The sequence below is a fragment of the Humulus lupulus genome, chromosome 2 (genome assembly GCF_963169125.1).
Source record: "Humulus lupulus chromosome 2, drHumLupu1.1, whole genome shotgun sequence".
In the NCBI taxonomy this organism is placed as follows: domain Eukaryota; kingdom Viridiplantae; phylum Streptophyta; class Magnoliopsida; order Rosales; family Cannabaceae; genus Humulus; species Humulus lupulus.
In genome coordinates, this window is record NC_084794.1 from 136973291 (window position 1) to 136996992 (window position 23702).

General features: G+C 39.3%; 1 protein-coding gene across 1 annotated transcript in view; it reads right to left on the bottom strand.

Moving 5' to 3' along the window:
• Window positions 1-2869: 2869 nt before the first annotated feature.
• Window positions 2870-23702, bottom strand: part of LOC133814771 (uncharacterized) — a 64353-nt gene continuing 43520 nt past the window's right edge. The window contains exon 3 of the mRNA XM_062247690.1: window positions 2870-4332. Coding sequence (XP_062103674.1) covers window positions 2870-4332 — 1463 coding nt within the window. The remainder of the gene's footprint in view (window positions 4333-23702) is intronic.

Here is a 23702-nt window from a genome sequence, read left to right on the forward strand (position 1 = left end):
AGGCTGGTGTATTGGGCAGTCGCAGGGCTTGGGCGCCTGGTGTGCAGGTGGCAAGTGTTGAGGAGGCACCTAGGGGCTCGGGGCTGGATTTACACTTTTGCAAATAATTTTAAATGCAGAAAATAAAATTATAAAAAATCCTATGCCCCATATGACTTACAATTTTGTAGATCTAGAAAAAATAAGAACAATTCCTAAACACAAAACACCATATAATTAAGGACTCTTAAGAGCACACACTCATCAAAACAAACATCCATCCATTCATCACATATTACAATAATATAAGAATGCATATTATACCCACACAAAAAATAATGTATGTAGAGATTAATGACATCTCTGGTACCAATTGTTGGACACTGGTTTACTATGTGCGCTCCAGAAATCACGGGGTGGTAGGCCCAGAGATTTCAAATATTTTTATTTAAACAATCTTTAAATAACTGGATCCATTAATATGTAAAACATTAATCATAGAGAAAGAAAAGATGAGGATTTACCAGCTGTAGAACAATCAAGAATCCTCGCTATCTTTTAGTACTATAACGAACATCTAATCCAAAGCAACCTTGTGAGTACTCAGACCAAGATCTTCCAAGATGTATCTCTAAACTTCAAGATGTGTGTGGGCACGTAGAGTAATGGTGAGGAAATTTTTGATTCACAAGATGTACTTAACTCATGAGACCTTGGAATATTACGTTTGATATAGTTTTCAAGGATAGGACAAATATTACGTTATATTTTTCTCTCTCTGTAAAGCTTATAATTTTCTCTCTAGAATCTTCTCTCTCTTAAGCGTATTTTAAAACTATTTACAACTGATTGATTTATATAAGAATTAATTAAATTAAAAAATCAAATTATTAAATAAATAAAAGAAATATCAAGATCTATTCTTGGACCTTGTAACACATCCCTGATTTCAGGGATGTGTTCCAACCACTTTTATTTGATTATTATTTATTAATAAATATCTAAACTTGATAACTTATCTTATAAGATTAATTAAAGAATAAATATCATTTCAAATTCAAATCCCATTTGAATTATGAAAAATATCTTTTCAAATTATTTAAATAAATAAAACTAATTAATTTAAAATTAATTATCTCAATTATTTAAATGCCATTTTTGAAATTGCCGATTAATTTAATAATATAATTTCAAAAAATCCTTTTTAATTAAAATACCAATTTACAAAATAACTATATTAATTAAATAATTTGTCTCAATTACATATTTGACAAAGAACAAATTTCTTCCAGATATGTCCTTTCCCTGATTTTTCCCAATTTCAATTCTTACCATGAATAATGTTGATAGAGCCATCTCGGGGACCTATGTTGTTACACCAAAAATTTGAGAATAAATAAATAGCCTCGAAGTGTAGGCTCGAAAAGAGTGAGCTCGAAAATAACAAATGTTAGCAGTACCCTTATACGAATTGTTAAGTGGTTCCAGATCTGTTATTAGCACTCAAGCACGAGTCGCATTGTTCGAGCCTGAGTTGCAAGCTCGAAGATACCAACCTTCTCCGGGGGAAAAGTTCGACAAAATTACTGGATGAGGAGGAGGCTATAACTGGAACGATAAGCTCGAAGCCAGTTCAGTCTCAAAAGCGCATCAGCATAATGATCGAGCTCAGTGATGCGTTTGGCACGCAGAAAGACTGTTAGGAAATCCCTATTTCATAGGGATTCGTTATTATCATATATTAAATCCCTATTGTCACCTGATATTATGTAATTAATGCATTTATTGTATTTATTTCAAATTTATTTGATTGATTGTAACTTCCCTGAATTGGAGGAAGATATTTTCACAACTAGGTCTATAAATAGCCTGAACTAATTCATTTGGGGACACGCATGAATTGTACTAGAGAATACTTTGTCAAATTACTTTCCTTCAAAGCTTTGAGAGAGTAGTGAGAATAATAGTGACTCGTGGATTAGGCATATTTTAACTGTTGAACCATGTAAAAAACCTCTGAATCCTTCTACTTTTTCTATATTCTTGTTTAGTGCTCTTCATATTTAAGTTGACGAAAAACGACGTCAACTTATGGACTTATAATTTTAAGCTCCAATAAATTTATATTATTAATTAAAACTCTTTAATATAATAACCTTAATTTATTAATCTGAATATTATTCCACTAAAAATATGAGATTGCACTCTTGTAATTATAAACATTTATTTATTGAGTACTTTTAAATATAAAAAGTGTCCTTCGATTTAATCACTAGATACAATTCAATCGTCAATTAATAATTCATAATTAAGGTAGGAATTAATTACCGTTTAACATCTTTATTATATCTTGTTTCCTTAAGTACCATTAACATTACTAGTGAAGGTTAATTCATAAATTGATTTATGAATTTGATCTCAATAATCTTTCATTTCAAAAAAAGTCAACCCTTAAGAGAATCATTACTTAATTCCTCTCGGAAAGGTATAGATTCCATATCTGTATATTATGTCCCCTACCATTTACATCAATGAGTTCCCAAAATAAAAGTTTTCAGCTTGATCATATTAACAAACCATAACAAGTGAACCAATGAACTCATATGACATAAACAAGAGTTCATAATAACTTCAGGATTAAGATCAATTTATATATGATCATCTTATTGATATGTTTACTTAATACTTATAAAGTAAAATATATTATTAAGTATTTTTTTTTTGGTAAATAAGATCATTGTATTGCTCAAAAACCAACTCATGTACAATCTCCAATTCATGTACAGCCATGTATGGTATATGACTATATATTCCCAATCTACAATTCCCCAATATGTGTCCCCACTAATACCATCATTAATACATCATTATCTTTGTACATTCTCATTAACTACTTTTGACAAATTGTCTGAAACCAATCTTTATCTAAGGACTTTGTTTTGCTTGTAATTAAAGGATATATCCTCAATCTGATATCCCTTTGTATTGCCTGGATGGTATGATCTATGGTCCACATCTTTTGAGACCACAGAAGGTCATTTCTCACTCTCCAAATATGGTAGATCAGAGAAGCAAGAACTGCTGTGAAAGTGCTTTTCTGAAATCTGCTCCATCTTCTAGTTTTCCCAATCCAATGCAGAAGGCACCCATATTCCTCTGCTTTAACTTTCCAGCCCAGCCATTCTTTCACTTGTATTAGACATGTTCTACTATATTTGCATTGAAAGAAAAGGTGATGAACATCTTCACTAAAATCTCCACAGAATAAGCATGATGAATCAATGGAGGGATCATACTTGTGAATGAACATTCTGGTGCGTAATCTCTGCATCATGGCTAACCAGAAGACAAATCTGTGTTTTGGTACAGAGAACCTCTCCCAAACATACTTTGCCCAGTTTACTTTGATAGGGGAATCAAACAACAAATCATGGCTGACTTTGATACTGAACTTCAGTGCTGCAAAAGATGCCTTATCGATTTTAGCTTTAAACATGTCCTTAACAGCCACCATTTTCCTCCAATACCAGCTGCTATTCAATGGAGCTTTGTAATCCCACCAATCCATTTGCTTCAAATAGATGTTATGTATCCATTTAACCCATAGATTGTCCTTTTTTGAAGCAATAGCCCATATGTATTTTCCTATGGCTGCAATATTCCAATCCACAACTCTCTTAAACCCCAGCCCTCCACCTGTTTTAGCATTGCAGATATGATGCCAAGCTACTAGTCCAGGCCCTGCATTGTCACTCATTCCTCTCCAGAGGAAAGCTCTACAAATGGCATCAATGTCCTTCAACACTTTCTTTGGCAATATCAGAATTTGGGCCCAATATGAATGTATAGACAGTAAAACTGAGTTTATTAGAGTAACTCTGCCCATATAAGATAAGTTTCTTGTGCTCCATTGCCTAATTCGATGAACCATTTTTTCTAAAATAAGGCCACATTCTACTGATGAGAGTCTCTTAGAACAGATTGGAAGACCAAGGTATCTGAACGGCAACTGACTCCTGGAAAATCCTGAAGCGGCTGTGATTCGATTAACCTCAGACTCTGCCATACCACTACAGTAGAATGCAGATGTGTTTTGGTTTGGTACTAGGCCAGAAGTCCCCGAAAAGAGCTTGAGCCCTCTAAGCATCCATAAAATCGAAACAAAGTCTCCATGGCAAAACATTAGTAGATCATCCGCAAAGCATAAATGATTCAATTTCAAAGATTTACACTTAACATGATATTTATAATCTGAGCAAGATCCTACTTTAATCATGATCCGAGAGAGGTATTCCATACCTAAGACAAACAGTAATGGAGACAAAGGATCTCCTTGCCTTATGCCTCTTTTTGCTGCAAAAAAACCACATAAAGATCCATTGATCATTAAGGAAAATTTAGGAGTTCGAACACATATCATGATAAGATTGATAATCTTCTTTGGAAATTTGAAAGCCTCTAGCATTTCCTCTATGAAATCCCACTCTATTGTATCATATGCCTTCTGCAGATCCACTTTAAGTAAACAACTTGGCTGACTGATTTTCCTTCCATAATGTTGTACAAAGTATTAATAACATATCTGGTCCCGTTCATTTATAACCACTTTATACAAAGTACATCCACTAAGATGTCCTACTACACCAGTAATCCGGATCTAGATTACATGTATTCATAATACTAGTGAATCGTAGTTACAGTATTTAATCCAAAGATTCCATATAACTTTGTTTTACTGCGAACTATTTAAATTCGTTCGCTACAATCTTAATCCTCTCGTACCAATACAAGATTGTAGTCACAATAGCGAATTTGAGAATTTATGATATTCATATAATATTATTCTAATAATAATAATAATAAACAATAAATTTATGCAAAAAATTCATTTCAATTATTTATTTTATAAAATATTTTTCGACATATATGCTTTAAAGGGCATTAATCCCAACATGATATTTATGCTTCAACTTGAGGGGTAGTGTAGAAAACTGTAATTTAGAATTAGAAATAGTCTACTGAGTAATTAGATGTACAACTAGATTATTGGTATTAGGTTAGGATAAGTTGTTAGTCAGTTCCTATTTTTTTTGTATTTATTTGTTATTATCTGGACCTATTTAATTAGCCTTTTGGCTATGATTAATAAAATAACGATTAATCAAACTTACAAAATTCATTTTCTTTTTCAACATTTGGAAAATCCCCCAAATTACATGGGAAATAAGTGTTAGGATTGGGTAAAATACAAGCTAGGTGTAAAACCCTAATGATTTCACATAATGAAGACGTGAAATTTGACTTTTTGTTGTAGGCATTTAAAAATTGTATGTTTAGGTCTAAAGTGATACATTAAGGTATCTAAGGATGCCCAAAAAGTTTGGGAGCATTTGGAGGTGTTTAAGGTCATTTTTGAGAAGTTAGACCTGCATATATGTCGTTGCATCACCTCCTTGTAGGCGATGCATTGCCTAAAGTTTGAAATTCTCTATGAGGCGCAGTAGGCGATGCATTGCCTTGCATCACCTGAGGTCTCCGTACAAATACGTATTTCAAGCTCCAAATGATGTGTTCAACAGTTCTAATTCTATTGGTTAGACTTAATGATAGTGCCTACACTATAAAATGGGTCTTTTAGAGTTTTGATAGAATTGATTACACTTTCAAATCTCTCTATAGCTTCCAAGATCATAAGTTTTCTCCAAGAAATTCATAAAGAAAGTGTAAAAGAAAGTAGGGCATATTCTTAAGTTTAACTAGGGCATATTCTTTGAATAAATATTTTAAATGCAAAAGAAAGTAGTCTTTATAAATGATTTGGATCTGAGTTTCATAAAATATAATGCCAAAACATGCAATTACATAAAATATGTCCCAATATAAAATAAATGTATTTCATAAACTAATAATAAACTATGGTGTTCTTAGGATCTCCGTCGTCCATGCAGTCCCCTCATAGAGCACATACACTTTCTTGGAATGATCCCCACTCATCATGCCATTACTGTAATGCCCTGGATAGCCAAGACCGTTACACTGTGTGTTTATAAAGTGCAAGACTTGCTAATCAAGTCATTTAATCAAGAACGTGTTACTGAAACTGTAATGGAACTAGGGTTAAAATGCTTTGGTCTCAAAAGTCACGTTTCTTATAAGTAACATTTTCTGTTTACATGGGATCCCAAAAATATTAAGATTTAAACCATTTACAAAAGATTTACAATTTAAGTACAAGTTAGCCATACTAAGGAAAAATAAACAGTTTAGCGATCCCTGTCCTGATCCACTCCTCGGCCAAAGTGACCGAACAACTGGCTATGTACATTCATCCCCGCAGCTCTCCCTCTCAGGACTGGTCTAACTTGCTTTTGCCTTTACCTGCACCACGTAGCACCCGTGAGCCAAGGCCCAGCAAGAAAACACAACAATAGTGCATAAGCAATCAACAGCCAATTCAACATCTCATATAGCATAAACATGTTCACAACCACATAAATATTAAGAATAACCAAGTATTCAGCATACTAAGCATATCAACACGTATCATATATCGATTTACAAATGATAACTAGGGTTAGCGCCCTCAGGCCGCACCCTCCGTTATCCCACTGACTTCGGCCCGCTTAAACCGAGCTCAGTGAATAATAAGCTGTCCTCAGCTACCAGTTGTCAAGCCGCGCCCTGTGCGCAAATATTGTGTACGGCACCCTTAGGCCGCTATCACATGTCCCATGGCGTGATACCATCATTGACATAATAAAAATATCGGGAGCACTTAGTCCCATCACAAACATATAACCGGGTGCAATTTTCTTACCTTTCGATTCGCTAGCTTTGATCACTTGACTCCTTGAGCACGATCCCTCCCAAGCCCTAGCGCTCACCTAATCACAACCGTAGATCAAAGTCATCACCAAACCTCAAGTCCAAAACCTAGCCTCAGGACCAATCCCGAGCCCCCGGGAAGTCCTAGTTCCACCAAACAAGGTGGTGGAATCGAACCCCGAACCCTTGGTAAAAAACCCTTGAAAATAACCCTAAAATCCCTTTCTGGAAGCAGGGTAGCGCTACATCGCTCATTGGAGGGCGCTACAGCACTACAAATAGAAGAAAAATCCCCTCAGCATGCATGGCCTAGCGCTACAGCGCCCAAAGGCTAGCGCTGTAGCGCTAGTTACAGACAAGCAACACCCTATTCCCTTCCTGCGATTTCCTCGAGCCAAACTTAACCAAAACTTCTCCAAACCTTCACCAAACTAAAAAACAAGCTTATTAACACACTCCACTCATCCCAAGCACCCCAAATACTCAAAACCCAATCACATGCATCCCTAATCTCAAAATTCACCATTGTTGCTCATAGACCTCAGAATTCAGCAGGGCACAGTCAAATATCAAAGTTTAAGGTTCAGAACTTCATACCTTTAATGGGATTTCGATTTCAAAACAACCTCTACACCTCCTTAGCTTGCTCTTCCTCACCTTTTGTCTTGAATTCCCTAAAGTTCCCATCAAACTCAGTTTATACACCATAGTTCAAAAACCAAAACCAGAAACTGAAGAAACTACAAAGCCTTACCTCAAGTGTTAGGATGTTCTTGCTAAACCTTTGCCAATTATCCAAGCCTAGCTTAGGATTCTTGATGCTAAGCCTAACCTAGCTCCTCTATGAGTTTTGCTCCAAAAAATACTCAAGAAACTGATGAAGAAAGCATAAACCGACCCTTGGAAAATGCCCTGTTTTTCTCCCCTTTCTTTTTCTTTCTTTTCCTTATTTTCTTTCTTTCTCAGCCTTCTACCCTTTTCTACAATTCCCACTAAGTATAAAGCCTCAGCATATCTATCCCTTGCAAGCCAAATGACCTTAATGCCTTCCCCTTTAATCTCAAGTACTTTAATCCACTTAAGGGCATTTTGGTCATTTCACCCTATTCCCGCTAGTTCCTCGAGTGTCTCTAATATTTTCCCGCTTACTTCCCTATGCCTAATTAACCACCAATAATATTCCTCGATGTCAACATAGACTCCAATATACTCACTAAATTCCCATTTATACCCCCAACTCACCCAGAGCCGGGTATAAATCCCCGCCATGACTTTTTCAATAAACCACTCACTAGGATCATCTCGAGTCACAGATCACAGATATATCCATATAATAATGTGGTCTCAACAATTATCGCACATATATACAGTTATGCCCGCAACGGCCAAAATTACGATTATGCCCTTCTAACCTAATTAGGGCCTACATGCATACTAATACACATAGTCATGCATCTCAAATATTCAAATAGTCATATAACATGCTTTAAATCATAATCATGCATTTTACTCATTAAAGTCACACACAATTCCCATTATGCCCTCCATGCACACTAATCAAGGCCCTTAAGCCTTATTAGCGAATTTGGGTCATTACAATTACATAATCAAATCTTGCCCGATGAAAAAGGGGGTGAGCTAAAGCCCAGTATGGAAAATCAAACCAAACATCAACATAAAGCAAACCTCATATAGCCAACCATAATCTCATATCATAACAAGACATAGAAACATCATACAGAAAAGTGATGCGCGCACTACGCATGTAAATAGGATAGATACTATGAGGAAGTACTTGTGGTCCTCTATACGACCACTATGGTCAAAATTGTGGCTACCTTTCTCCACCTTTTACCTTCTCAAGTACATACCCTAAAACATTTAGCATACAACATGCATTCCATAATCATTAACATTCAAGCAAACATGTTTAACCTCCTTACCTTGGCGTGTGTGTGGCGTCTTTGAAAAAGGAGAAAGTGATCTCATTTAATGATCAAAGCCTATCCACAAAATAACAATAACCTTATTTGGACCATAACATGCTTAAATAGCTAAGTTATATGCCCAAGAACCCATTTGCATAAGCCATGCAACAAGTAGCCTTATTTCATTAATCATAAATATTCCATTCCCATAAATCAAACTTACCCTAATACCAACACCAAACATCCTTAAAAAATAACCAATAATACCTTAAGTAGATGTGTAGGCCGAACCACTATGAAACACCACCACCTTAGAGATTATGAACCCTAACCAAGAATCATATCTCCCAAATAACCATCAAAAGAACAAGAAGAGAATGAACTTAAAGACTAAACCATAAAGCAATATTTTACCTACAACCTTTATTCCTTTTTTTCACGAAAATTTGATAACTCCATTTTAGTGTCATTATAAGATGTGCTTTTGTGGTAATCTTGAGTGTTTTTGTTTGTTTTGTGCAAGATTACGCTTGTGTTTGTCTTTATTGTAGGTAGGTGCTATGAATCATGAGATAAATGTGAAAAGAAGAGGAAATGGTGAAAAAGGGAGCTTTCAGTGGTTGCTTGACTCAAAGTGGCGCTAAGGATGAGTTATAATAAGTTTTCGATGAAGGAAGGATGTTGAAAGGTTAAAATCTGAAAAAAAAAATAGAATTAGAGTCGCAGCATGGTCTTAAGGGTCGTGACTCTAGCAAAGTCAGAGGTTGAAGGTTTGTTGAAAGGAATTAGAGCCACGACTTGGTCAATAGAGTCGCAACGCTAGAAGAAACAGAGGCAAAACCCAGGAGACGCATCAACACGTGGGCCACGACCTGGGTTTAGAGGGCCGCTGCACCTAGAGGGCCTAACCAGATGCTGAAGGGCTTAAAGAAGACACGGGCCACGACCTAGGAAAGGCCAAGTCGCGGCCCGCCTTTGAAAAAAAGAGGAAATTGATTTTTTTTTTTCAGTATAAATTCATACTTTATGTTTTAATTAGGGTTAGGTCAGATTTTAATTACGAATTTAGAGAGTAAATTTGATTCTGAGTCAATTTTTTCTGCACTTTCATTTTTTTATTTTTTCTTCAAGCTATGGGTGATGCGTCTTATGTCATTGGTATTAAGATCCATCGAGATAGATTCAAAGGTATCTTAGGTCTATCTCAAGAAACCTACATTAACAAAGTTTTAGAGTGATTTCAGATGAAAGATTGTTCACCGAGTGTTGCTCCTATCGTTAAGGGTGATAAATTAAATTTGAGCCAGTGTCTAAAGAATGATTTTGAAAAGGAAGAAATGAAGAACATCCCATATGCTTCTGCTGTTGGAAGCTTAATGTATGCTCAGGTGTGTACAAGACTCGGCATTGCCTTTGCTGTCAGAATGCTAGGAAGATTTCAGAGTAACCCAGGATTAGACCACTGGAAAGCTGCAAAGAAAGTTATGAGGTATCTTCAGGGTACTAAGGATTACAAACTCATGTTCAGACGAACCGATAACCTAGAAGTAGTTGGCTACTCAGATTCAGACTTTGCTGGTTGTTGACTGTGTTTTTAGCCAACGACGTGAGAACGTCAAAAACGATAAACCTTCAAGAGAATTTAAACGACACAGACAGTTTTATCAAAGAAAGTAAATAACACACAAGATTTTTATAGTGGTTCAGCCCCGATCAGTCGGTAATAGCCTAATCCACTTAGAGATTTGATTACTTTATCTACACTCAAGATCAGATGAACCAGTGTCAACTGAGTTTCTTCAGTGTAAATTCTTAGAATACAAAAAGGGGTTCTCTCTCAAGGAAAACACACTTTCTCTCTCTAGAAACTCAGACCAAATTTCAAATTGCCAAAAAATCCTTTTCTGATCCCATCAACCCTCTATTTATAGGCTTGGGATCCTAAACTGATATCCCCCTAGGATCGGGATATTCTATTACTCATATTATATTTAAATTACACAAAATATTCAAAAATGCAACATAGTCCTCAATTTGAGTGAGGAGTGAGAGATTCCCGCGATGCCCAGACCGATTCTTGCTGAAGCCGTTTCTGGGAATTTGACGCAGTCTAGTCTATTTGGTTGATGAATATCGTCTTCTGGTCAAACACGTGCATGTTGGACACACACAAGTGCTGGTCGGACATATGCATGTTGGACACCTGCATACGGACCATACCCCTTAGACTCTCCTCGGACCAAAGTCCGACTAGTCACCTTGGACTGCTCCTCGGACCAAAGTCCGACCAGTCACTTTTTGGGCTCACCTCGGACCACAGCCTTGGGGTCTCCTTGGACCAAGGTCCGACCACACCTCTAGGCTCTCCTCAGACCAAGGTCCGAACACACCTCTTGGCTCTCCTCGGATCAAGGTCCGACCGGACCTCTTGGAGTGCTCCTCGGACCAAAGTCCGACCGGGCATACCCTAGCCCAAGTACTCTCCTCAGGTGCACTTGGCTTGGTCATGACATCTCTCAAGCAGTCCAAACTCTTCACTGATGTATTGGGCTACTGCTAAGCCAGATCACCCAACTATTCCATGCCACTTGTCATTTCTATTGCCACATCATCATTTTCAAATTTTGGGATAACACTGGTTATACTGATTCATGTAAATCAACCTCGGGTTACATGTTTATGTTTGCCGGTGGAGCTATATCATGGAGGAGTAACAAACAGACCTTGACTGCTACTTCTACTATGGAAGCCGAGTTCATTTTGTGTTTTGAGGCTACATCGCATGGTGTATGGCTAAAGAGTTTCATTTCAGGCCTTAGAGTTGTAAATTCCATATCTAGGCCATTGAGAATGTTCTGTGACAATTCAGCTGCTGTATTCATGGCTAAGAACAACAAGAGTGGTAGTCGAAGCAAGCACATCGACATCAAGTACTTAGCCGTGAGAGAATGTGTTAAAGAAAATAAAGTGGTCATTCAACACATTAGCATTGAATTGATGATTGCTGATCCTATGACGAAAGGCTTGCCACCTCATAAATTCAAGGATCATGTAGTGAACAGTGGACTTGGTTTCCTTATGTAAATTTATTGTACAAACTGAAGTTATTATCAATGAAACTCTTATTTTGATGTTTTCTCATATTTATGCGCATTTTAATTTTTTTTGAGAAAATTTTATAGGACCTGAATAAACATATGGTTTATTCGTTTAAGTACATAGTCACATAAAGTACATTGTTATATAATAAATATATTGTAATACATGGAAGATAATGCTCGTCATAAAAAGAGGACCTATCGCCATGATTCATGTGTTTATTATCTAACATGGATGATCGTCAAGCTTAAGTAATACATTAATTTAAATGCTGACCAAGTGAGAGAATGTTAGAATATTTATTTATTTGGTATACAAAATCAATTTGTTACAACTAATTGATTTAATATATTAAAGTCAATATTTAATTTATTGACAAAATATTCTAATTAATGGTCAACATTATTTGTTACCTAATTTTGTTGTTACCCGATTTTTCATATCCCAACTGATTGAGAGAATATCTCAATATGTGGCAGAGACTCTGATGGTATGTCTCACTCTATAAATATAGAGTACCGGTCCCCAAGCTCGCTGCTCGTTCTGACTTTCAGTAACTCCATCTAAATGAGTTAGTGAGAGCTTGGAAGCCTGAGTACTCGTTCTAATTCTTTTCTTTTTCTTTTGTAGATCTAAAGCTAGATCGAGGTTATCAATTGCAATGGCTGGAGGTATATAATATTCGATCCTCTCTTCGTATATGTTCAATATATATATATATCAATTTCGCCTACATGTATATAATTGTTCATATACCTATATTTCATTTTAATCTAACATTCCAACCAAGTGTGGTAAGTTTCAATTCTTATATTTAATGACCTTATTTGTTTTCTGTTTTCTCTCAATGTAAAATCTATCTTTTTTTAATAGATTTATATATTTCTTTATGGAAAGACTTTTGGTAAATAGTCAAGAATGACTTTGTGAGCATTCCCTGAGCATAAGACATATGGAAGTGTTTAAAGACTTAATAGATTTGATCTTTAAAAGAATTCCTTAAGGTTCTTTGTTCATCTCAATTTTTTTTTCTTCATGTTTATTTCTATTCATGTTGATTTGAGGATATTTTTAGGTGGTAATATATTTTTTTTTTCAGAAAGTAGTAGTAACGTTGGTAATATTTTTTCTCTCTCGTCTTCTTTTCATTTTAATTTTATACCCATCTTGATTTTGGTATACTACCTATTGTGATTTCTGGAATCACTTGAATGTTCAAAATGTAAGAATAAAATAAAAGAAAAAAACACTTTGAAGAAGTAATTAGTTTACTATTCACACAGGGAGATATTATATATATATATAAATCAATTGTGGGTGATGTCTCTTCATTTAATTATTTATGATGTTGTGAAATTTTTAATTGTCTTTTTTTAAATTTTAATTTGTAATAGAAAGATGATATTTCCTACAATAGAACTTTCATAATAATAGTTATATAAAAATTTGTAGGACCATGTTTGATCTTGAATGTCATGTTTACAAATTGCCACTTATGATAACTTTACAAGCTAGGCTCTATTTATGTAATGTAGTTTAGAATTATAGATGTTTTCTGTAGGAAAGCCTAAAAGATTGAAGAGTATTCTAGTATTTCTTGAGACTATATGTATAGATAGAGATATCCAAGTAGGTTTGATTCATTTCTTTTAATCTCAAAGTTGTTGCAACCCCAAATTAGTTCAAATTAAATGATGGCTTCTACAAAAGATCAAGTTCTACAAGCTAGCAAATATTGTCAGAAATTGCACTAAATGATTAGGTACTGAGTTTATAATTCAAATGAATTTCCTTTTGTTTTCACATTTTATTTAATAGTATTGAAACTTGAAAGAGCTCAGTTAGATATATATAGTAATTGGAATAGTAATTCATAGTGTTGACTGCGTTTTTAGCCAACGACGTGAGAACGTCAAATACGACGAACCTTCAAGAGAATGTAAACGACAACAGACGGTATAAACAAGAAAAGTAAATAACACAGAATTTTTATAGTGGTTCAGCCCCGATTGTCGGTAATAGCCTAATCCACTTAGAGTTGTGATTTATAAATCTATACTCAAGATCAGATGGACTATGCCAACTGAGTTTCTTCAGTATAAATTGTGAAAATACAAGAATTCTCTCTAATTTCAGCACTTTCTCTCTCTAGAATAGACAGACCCAATTTTATCTCTCTAGAAAGAATAAGCAGAAGGGGTCCTCTCATCTCATAAGCTCTCTATTTATAGAGATGGGATCCTCAACTGATATCCCCTCATAATAGGGATATTTTACTATATTTATTATATTTATATTACAAATAAACATTCAACATTCAAAATGTAACAAACTCCCCATTTGTGGGAAGAATGAGAGATTCCCGCGCATGTTGTTGAAGTTGTATCTGACTTAGTCTCCTCTAGCTAGTTGGTCCACCTCCTACTCGCTACCCATGCAAGGGCTGGTTGAACGTGCATGGTGGTAGGTTGAACGTGCATGGTGGTAGGTTGAACGTGCATGGTGGTAGGTTGAACGTGCATGGTGGTGGGTTGAACGTGCATGGTGGTAGGAGATGCACTTCTCTCCTCTAACATGCACTCTCCTCTAACATGCACTCTCCTCTAGCATGCCATGTTCCTCCTTGAACCAATCTCCTTGGCTTCTCCTCGGACTAAGGTGGTCCGAGGCAACTTCCTTGGCACCTCACCTTGAACAACATTGAGGGAACCTCACCTTGGACAATATTGAGGGAACCTTCTTTAGCATCTCCCAAACATGTCCGATCGAACATTGTATAGACTTTCCTTATGAAAGTCTAAGTCTCCATTCTCTTGCATGAGACTCCTCCTCCTTAGCTATTTACCTTGGACACGTTCGAGCCAACACTTAGAAAATCTTGGGAGGCTTGCCTCCTACACACCCTTGGGGTCTCCTAGGACCACACCCTCCTTGGGGTCTCCTAGGACCACCCTCTTAGCCCTCCTAGGAGGCACTCTCCTAGATGCATTCTCCTTAGCCTCCTAGGGTGCATTCTCCAATTTTTGGGTATAACACATAGTTATACCATTAAGAAAAAATAGAAAAACACAGATTTTGGTGGAGCATGAACCTATACATATAATATAATCTAATTCAAACAAATGAGGTACACACCAACCGTTTGTTAAATGGCCTCTCAAAACCCTGTTATTGTCATTTGTATTAATTCTATTTTGGATGCAATAAGTTAAAATGGTTGGTCCTGCCATTTCTTTCATTTTATTTAGCAGCTATTGCTGTTACATAAAACTTAAATTAGTTATCAGTTGTGTTAGTTCTGAATTTATTATTCAATGCATTTATGAGCTTATATGCCTATGGTTGTGCATTATGCAGGGTGATTATTCTCAATTTAATTGAGTCTATGTATAGTATTAATTTTCTTCATGTCCTAATGCAATTTATGCTATTTGGTAAATGCCTTGTTCTAATTACAATTCATTTATCAACAAATTTATACCTACGGTTCAATATTAGACTATTTAATTATTGAAAAGATTATCTGGTCTAAACTTACTAGACTAAAATAATTTTTTTAGTTTCGTTTGGTTGATATTGTTATAAGGACAATTTTTTTTAGTAATAATTTATGGTAAGATTTATCATTGTATTTATGTGAATGAACATATATTATAGATTTGTTCTCTGTTTTTGTTATGCCTTTAACTTTAACTCTGTTTTTTGTTGAGTTGAAGTGTTTTGATCACAATAATGAATATATCATTATTTTTACCTAAACTAACATTTACTTTTTAATGAATTTTATATCTTACTAATTGCTAAGATGATATATGGTGCCGAGCAATAATTTTTTAAACTATTTGAGTCTAGTTTGTAGAGCAGATTTGATATATATATATATATATATAAAAGAAGAAATAAAACTATATTTATTTTATGAGCAAGTGGTCATTATTCGTTTTCTTTTGAATTAGTGAGGCGAACAAATTACATGAAAATTTGCACATGAAATTATTTATATGGATTTATATGCTATTTGTTGCCATTTCTTTATTAGTGTATATATATATATATATTATTTAGTATTGATTAGACATGATGCATATTATTTTCTCTTTATATAAGGAAAGAAACCACACCTAATGATAAATTAAATAATATATTTTTTGTTTATACTAATCTTGATATTACTATATATGATATTTACATATGTGTATATAATAAGTGGTTCATTTAATCAAGACCACATGTGTATCACGTTAATTGTCATATTATTTAACCCAAACATTAATTTATTTTACTACATTAGAAAAAAAATAGAAGACAATCAAACTTTTAGTGTAGTCTTTTTATTTTTAATCTTTTAAGGTCTTTTAGTAGTCTCATCAAGTCGAATTATTATTATTTTGTCATTATTATATCTTCTATCAATGAATTTGTACTTTGACAAGACCTATACCAAATTTTTGTTACATATTGGAGTGGTCACAAGAGTACAATAATATATATATTCTGAAAAGGGGATAATAATATATTTAATTTTGAGCACTATATATATACATTATATCATGATATGAGTTAGTGTGATTGCCTCTTTTATTTGGAAAAATATATGTTTTTAAATTAAGTATTATTTTGCCTTTTATTTTTGTGTCATTATATTAATAGACTTTTGTATGTGTATCACTGATAACTTGTTTGAATTGGAAGGATATGACATGTGTTAATATAAGTTCAAAATTGGATCTTTGCCAACTAATCTAATGTACATATTTTATGTTTTTAGATGCCTTATTTGACATACACAAATACTACCTCGGAATTTTTTGGCTTGAAAAACTTTGGAGATTTGCACAACTTTCTCACAATGGAAAACCTTGCATGAAGACTAGTCTTCTGGAGTGTAATTATAGGCTTTTATATAGCTGCAAGGCAAAGAAGCAAGCTCATGGACAACACCTCTAGCAGTAGTTTATAGGATAAATCTTCTCAGGCTTTATAAGCGTGGACAACCCAAAAGCAAGTATAGGCTTGGGAGCTGTTTACTCACATTTTATATACATGGATTTGTCTTAAGAATGATTCTTGTTCATTGAAGTATGACTGTATACGAGATTCTACAGCAAGATGCAAAAGAAGAATTGATAGTGTTGAATTGAACGCTTAGTCTTGCTGATAGTTCGTAGATCATAACTTGTGACTTTCACTTTTGAATATTTTAAATGTTTTAAGACTGGGACTCTTTTGTTGTTTGTACATTAAGTTGATTTAAGACAACAAAATAAGTATTATTATTTAATGAATTTGTGCTACGAGCCTAATTACTAGTATGTTTAAATAAATTGTTTTCATTTTAAGTGCTTTATATATTTAATTAAGATTATTTGAAAAAAGTATAATAAAATGAAATAAATGTAAAAATGTGCTAAAAAACTATTACACATAACACAAAGTAGCACATACAAATTCAAATCCAATACAAAAACAATGTTATTGTAAGTTATACTACAATACTTTGTTATAAGCAGTTTAAAGTGTTATGTAAACTATAATTAACGACAAAATGTAACACTTGTCTTTATATTGAAATAATGCTATAAAAGTGTTATGATAGACTATACAATAATATTTCGTTATAACTAGAAAAAAGCATTATGAAAGTCCTCTAACCTATGATAGCACCGCTTTCCTTAAGACATTGAAAAGTATTATGGTAGACATTTGATAATACTTTTTTTGTCTTATTGAAGACACTTTCTCTTGTAGTGATATTTACATATTCTTCATCAGACTCGGTTATACTCAGGGTTGGTAGAAATTCTACTGGGACCACATTGAGTGTATCAACTTTGTTAGTCGTGGCAAGCTTGGCCAATGTGTCTGCATTTGAATTTTGCTCTCGGGGGACTTGTTCTATAGCGTAGAACTCAAACCCTCTGGATGCTGCTTTTACTTTTTCCAGGTAAGCTGCCATTTTTATACCACGAGCCTAATATTCATCCAGGACTTGGTTCACAACCAATTGTGAGTCGCTATAGCAATGAATGGCTTTTTATTTGAGCTTGGTGGCTATCTGAAGTCCTGCTAACTACTCCTCATATCCAGCCTCATTGTTTGCTGCCTCGAAGCCAAACCTTAGTGTCGAGTGGAAGCGATTTTCTGTTGGGGTGATTAGAATGATCCCTGCCCCCGATCCATTTTCATTGGAGGATCCATCGACATAAAGTCTCCACAGCTCGGGGGCTGGGGTTATGACTTCCTCGTTGGAGATCCCTGTGCATTCGATAATGAAATCTGCCAAAGCCTATTCTTTGATCATTATTCTAGGATGATAGATAATCTCGAACTATCCAAGCCGTGGGCCCGGGACCGCGTTCCAGGCCCACTAACTGCCCAATTAAGGTTGGGCCCGGTCCAGGCCCGTTTGGCAAGGAGCAGGATGGATATCGACAGCCTAATTCTGGGCGAGGCTCGAAAGGCGTCCAGGAAGTATTGTCCGGGACGGTCTTCCGGGAGACGGTTCAACTGGCTGGGGGTAACAGTCGGGATCAGTACGAATGGTCCCAAAGCCTGGTAAACGATCCGAGCTCCTGGTGGATGATCCGGGCTTATGGTAAACGGAGAGGGACAAAGGTAAACAGACCCAGGTCGAGTCCCCAAGGTTGGCAGGATTAAGCATCCATGACCCTGACTCCGCCCTATGAAGCGTGGGAGTTGTCCCCACATTTCACCTACGGAAAAGGTCACCTCGGGATTGTACGCCCCTGGTTTAGACCTGTGCCGCCACTGATCTGATCGATCTTGTCCCCTGAATCTGTCTCGTAATTCGAGATGCCCAAACCAAAAGCTCCAATTTGTCGGATGATAGTTACGGTTTGGGCTGGCCCAATGGGCTCAAGTTAGCATTTTTCTTTGATGTTTTAATTCTTCTGTTTTGGGCTTCCGATAGAGAGGCCAACAATATTTATACCCTTATTGGGCCCGGGTCAGCCCGGCCCACGCACAGTGCTCCTGTGAACCTATAAATACATGTAACAGAGCACTGGAGAAAAGGGGGTTGGGAGCATGCATATTGTTACTCTGCTAAAACTAAGAGAAAACTCCATTTTTGTAGACACTCTAAGTTATAATACAACTGTCTCGTGGACTAAGGCTTGTTAGCGCCCCAACCACGTAAAAATCTTGCTTATAACCTCTAAACCCTTTCTCTTAATCTCTATTTTCTTTTATTATTATAGTTTCCGAAAATCTTGGTAAACATTTTGGTGCTTTCATTGAGAGCTTGAGAAAGCTAGTGTTGACATCAAACTTCCACAACAATGGCGAATACAAGACACACCACTTTGGACCCTACTAACCCAGAACAGGGCAATGGAGAGCCACTGCCCACCCAACCTCTTCCTCAAAATCCACCTGAGGACACTCCTCTTCAGACGTCCCACCCTGACGAGTCACAAGACTACGAAGGTGGAACGGAGTACGAGGAGGACTATTACGAGGAAGATGAGGGGAATGAGGGGGAATACCATGACGAGGCTGAGGATCCTGAGATCCCAAGAGTGGACCCCAACCAGGAGGATCTAGAGGTGACTAGACTGAGGCAGCAAGTCCTGGACCAGGAAGCCAGGATTGCTGAGCAGGCGGAGGCATCTCGGCGGATGCAACAGTCCCTCCAAGCCCTATAGGCATTCATAACCGCGCAGGGTCCGGTGACCAATCTCCCAGCTGGCTCGCCTCTGGGAGCGCAACAACTCGCTCCACAGGCCAGAACCGGAACCCCCAAAGATGTGAGGCCGACCCCTCCCCCGGAGCAGTTTCTTGAGCTAGGCCTAGGAAACCCGGACCAGGAGATAAAGAAGGCCGAGGGAAAAACCCAAGGGAAAAATCCCCTCGTCCCGAAAGCCAGGACCCATCCCCGGCCGCTCCCTAGGAAAGAGAAGGTGCGACCCGTCCCAGGACAGGGCCACTCGACTAATTCGCAAAGGACGCGGTCGCGGGATGCTAGGCCCTGATATGCCCCAGGGAAAGTCGGACGAGAAAGGTCTTTGCACCCCAGTGCTTCGGTGAACAAAAATCGCCGGGAACGCCTGCATAGCGGGGAACATCACGCCCTTAGGTCTGGGGACGAATTGTCCCGGATGGACCTGCGCGATGGGCTGAACGCTCGGAAAGAACGGGCCCATAAGGAAAAGATCCGCCCCCAAGGTGGCGACCTTAGGAACAACATCAACGACAGGAGGAACGAGAGAGTTCCCCTAGAGGATGGCGTGGCTAGGCAGCTCATGGAGCAACTGGCCACTTTGAAAAAAGTCGCGGACTGCTTGGTCCGCAAGCAGGAAGGAGCGGACACCGACTCCGATGAGGAGGACAAAGATCCCTGTGCGAGGCACATCCTAGACGTTGTGCTCCCCAAGGGGTTCAAGATGCCGAGTCTCACTGCCTATACCGAGAACACCGACCCCAGGGATCATTTGTCCTGGTACAACCGACTTATGACCGTGGCCCACGTTAGTGATGATGGCAAGTGTCTCTGTTTTCGATCACTCTAGGAGGTCCCGCCGAGGAATGGTGGAAGAGGCTCAAGCCAGGATCCATCCAATCCTGGTCAGGGCTACAATCGGCGTTTCGCAAACAGTTCATAGCCGCCATGAGGATGGACATGTAGATCAGTGCCCTCGCCAATCTTAAACAACTCCTCGCGGAGACACTGAGGGCCTACATCCAATGTTTCACTGAGGAGGCCTCCAAAACCAAGGTGGACGATGGGCAACGCCTGGTGGCATTGCAATCCAGAATCAGGGCCGAGTCCCCCCTCTAGGATGACATGCAGCGTAGTAAGGCTGCTACCTTAGATGAATTCATAAAGAGGGCCCATGGGTTCATCAACTGGGAGGAGGCTCAGATCCAGGCGTTCGGATGGCCGCCGGTGCCTCAGTCCAATGCCCCGGCATTCCCGGGATACGGGGTGCAGTTCCCGGCACAACCCTACATCACTCCCCCGATCGCCCTAGGTTCGGCGGCTACGCCTGGGGTTACTTACACCAAGCCTACAGTGTACGGTCCTGCCTATTCAGGATATACCCCCGTCCAGTCTGCCCCCTTTTTCGAATATGGAGCCGCACCAATGGGTTACAGCGTTGCCCCCGTCGGGGCCCAGTAGTCCCAAGTGGGGGGACCTGAGGCAAGTGCAACCTCCTCCCTGGGGAAGAGGTCCGGCAAGGGCCAAAATCAGTCTGAGCCTGCTAAGAAAGGAAAGAGGGGCTACGAGCCCCAGTATTCGGAATACACCAATTTGGTGGACACTAGGGAGAACATATTCCTGGCCACAGAAAGGGCGGTTTACTACCGGAAGCCTACCCCCATGTTCAAAGGAGGGAGAAATCCGAGAGATACCAACAAACGGTGCGCCTACCATAAGGACGTGGGCCACATGACTGAAGAGTGCCTCCAGCTCAAGGATGAGATCGAGAATCTGATCAACCTGGGGCATCTCCACCAGTGGGTCAGGATGCCCATGGGAGTCACGGGCCTGTCAGCAGGTCCCGGACAACCCGCGGTCCCGGGTGCGCCCAGAGCATATCTGCCTCAGGGAGGATATGCACAGGGCCCGGTGGCGTAGACCCCTCAAGGGATCCCCATCGCACAAACACCCAGCCTTGGAATGCCTTATCCATCGGGACGGCACCCCCTCACGTGGACGGACATGTGGCCACCATTTCGGGCAGGCCTCACCTGGGAGGGCCGTCCAGGAATGATTAGAAACGCTACCTAAGCGAGCTCGACCACGATCAGGAGGAGTGCGCTCTGGTCCAAGCCCTGGCTTAGCACCCAAAACTGATGAACCTCCCTATCACCTTCACGGAGGACGACGCCTGTAACATCCATTTCCCGAACCATGACTCGCTGGTCATAGACTCCCAGATCGCCAACATGCAGGTGTCCCGGCTGCTGGTGGATGACGGAAGCTCCGTCAGCATCTTGTTCAAGCCTGCCTTTGCCGCGATTGGCTTAACCAAAGCGGATCTGGCATCGTGCCTAACCCAGATCTACGGCTTCAATGGAGACACGTTACTCCCCATGGGAAAGATCCAGTTGCCCGTAACATTGGGGAGAGAGTTGCAGCGCTCGTTCAAGTTCTGCACATTCGTGGTGGTGGATTGCCCCACTGCTTACAATGTCATATTCGGTCGGCTCGCACTAGTTGAGTTCGGGGCAATCGCCTCCATCCATCATCTTTGCATGAAGTTCCCTTGCGACAACGGAGGGATGGGGACAGTCCGGGGAGATCAGAAGAGCTCCCAGAAGTGCTACCACGTGTCCGCCCAACCAATCTACATGTTACGGGAGGAACCCTTCGAGGAAGTCATCGACCCGGTTCCTCCTCCCCCCGCTGGAAGAGTGGTCCGGGAGGAAGATGAGCTGGACCCGAGGATAGGAGACAACCGCGTCCTGGAGCCCATGGACGAGATTGAGGAGGTATGCATTAGTGACACCGATCTGACCAGGATAATCCAAGTCGGGAAAAATCTGTCAGCAGAGGTCCGAGCCGCCATAATCACCCAAGTAAAGGAGAACCAGGATATCCTGCCCTGGTCTCATTCATATATGACGAGGATCGACCGTAACATCATCTGCCATGCATTGAATATTGACCCGAACGCGACCTCAATCCGACAAAAATGAAGGCCCTTCGGAACAGAGAGGGCTGAGGCCCTCAAGCTGGAGGTAGAGAAGCTGTCATCGATCAACTCCATCCGCGAGGCTGTGTACCCCGTCTGGCTGGCCAACCCCATTCTGGTGCCAAAGCTGAACAGGACATGGAGGACATGCATTGATTTCACGAATCTCAACAAGGCTTGCCCGAAGGATTGCTTCCCGCTTCCTTGGATCGACCAGATGGTGGATGCGACATCCGGGTACGAGATCTTAAGCTTCATGGATGCCTACTCCGGCTACAATCAGATTTCCATGCATGTAGCAGACCAGGAGCACACCAGTTTCCAAACCGACAAGGGAATATACTGCTACATTGTCATGCCCTTTGAGCTCAAAAACGCCGGTGCCACCATCAGAGGCTCGTCAACCGAATGTTTTGGGCCCAGCTGGGGCGAAACATGGAAGTCTACATCGATGATATGCTGGTCAAGTATAAGACATCCGGGAAACATTCGGACGACCTGGCCGAGGCTTTTGTGGTCATTCAGAAGTATGGGATGAAGCTGAATCCCAAGAAATGCACTTTCGCGCGTGGCCTCCGAGAAGTTCTTGGGGTTCATAGTGAGCTTATGAGGAATAGAAGTTAATCCGGACAAGATCAAGGCATAAAGATGTGCAAAGTCTAACCGGGCAGATAGCCGCCCTAAGCTGTTTCGTCTCTAAGGCCACAGACAAGTTCATCCCATTTTTCAATATTCTTCAGGGAAGCCAACGCTTTGAATGGTCAGCCGAGTACGAAGGGGCTTTTCAAAAGCTGAAAGAGCACCTAGCCCGAGCGCCGATCCTGGCGAAACAGGTTGACGGAGAACCTCTATATCTCTATCTGGCAGTGATCGAGCATGCGATCAGTGCCGCACTAGTGCGGGAGGAAGAAAAAGCCCAGCTCCCGGTCTACTACATGAGTACAAGGTTGTTGGGGGCTGAGTCACGGTATCCGCTGATTGAAAAATTGACATTTTGTCTACTGATGGCATCCCGGAAACTCCGGCCTTACTTCCAGGCCTACACCATAAAAGTTCTGACTAATCACCCTTTGCGGCAAGTGCTGCAGAAGCTCGAGTTGTCAGGGAGACTCTTAAAGTGGGCAATGGAGCTAAGTCAGTTCAATATAGCCTATGTTCCTAGAGTTTCAATGAAGGGGCAAGCCCTAGCCGACTTCATCGTGGAATGTTC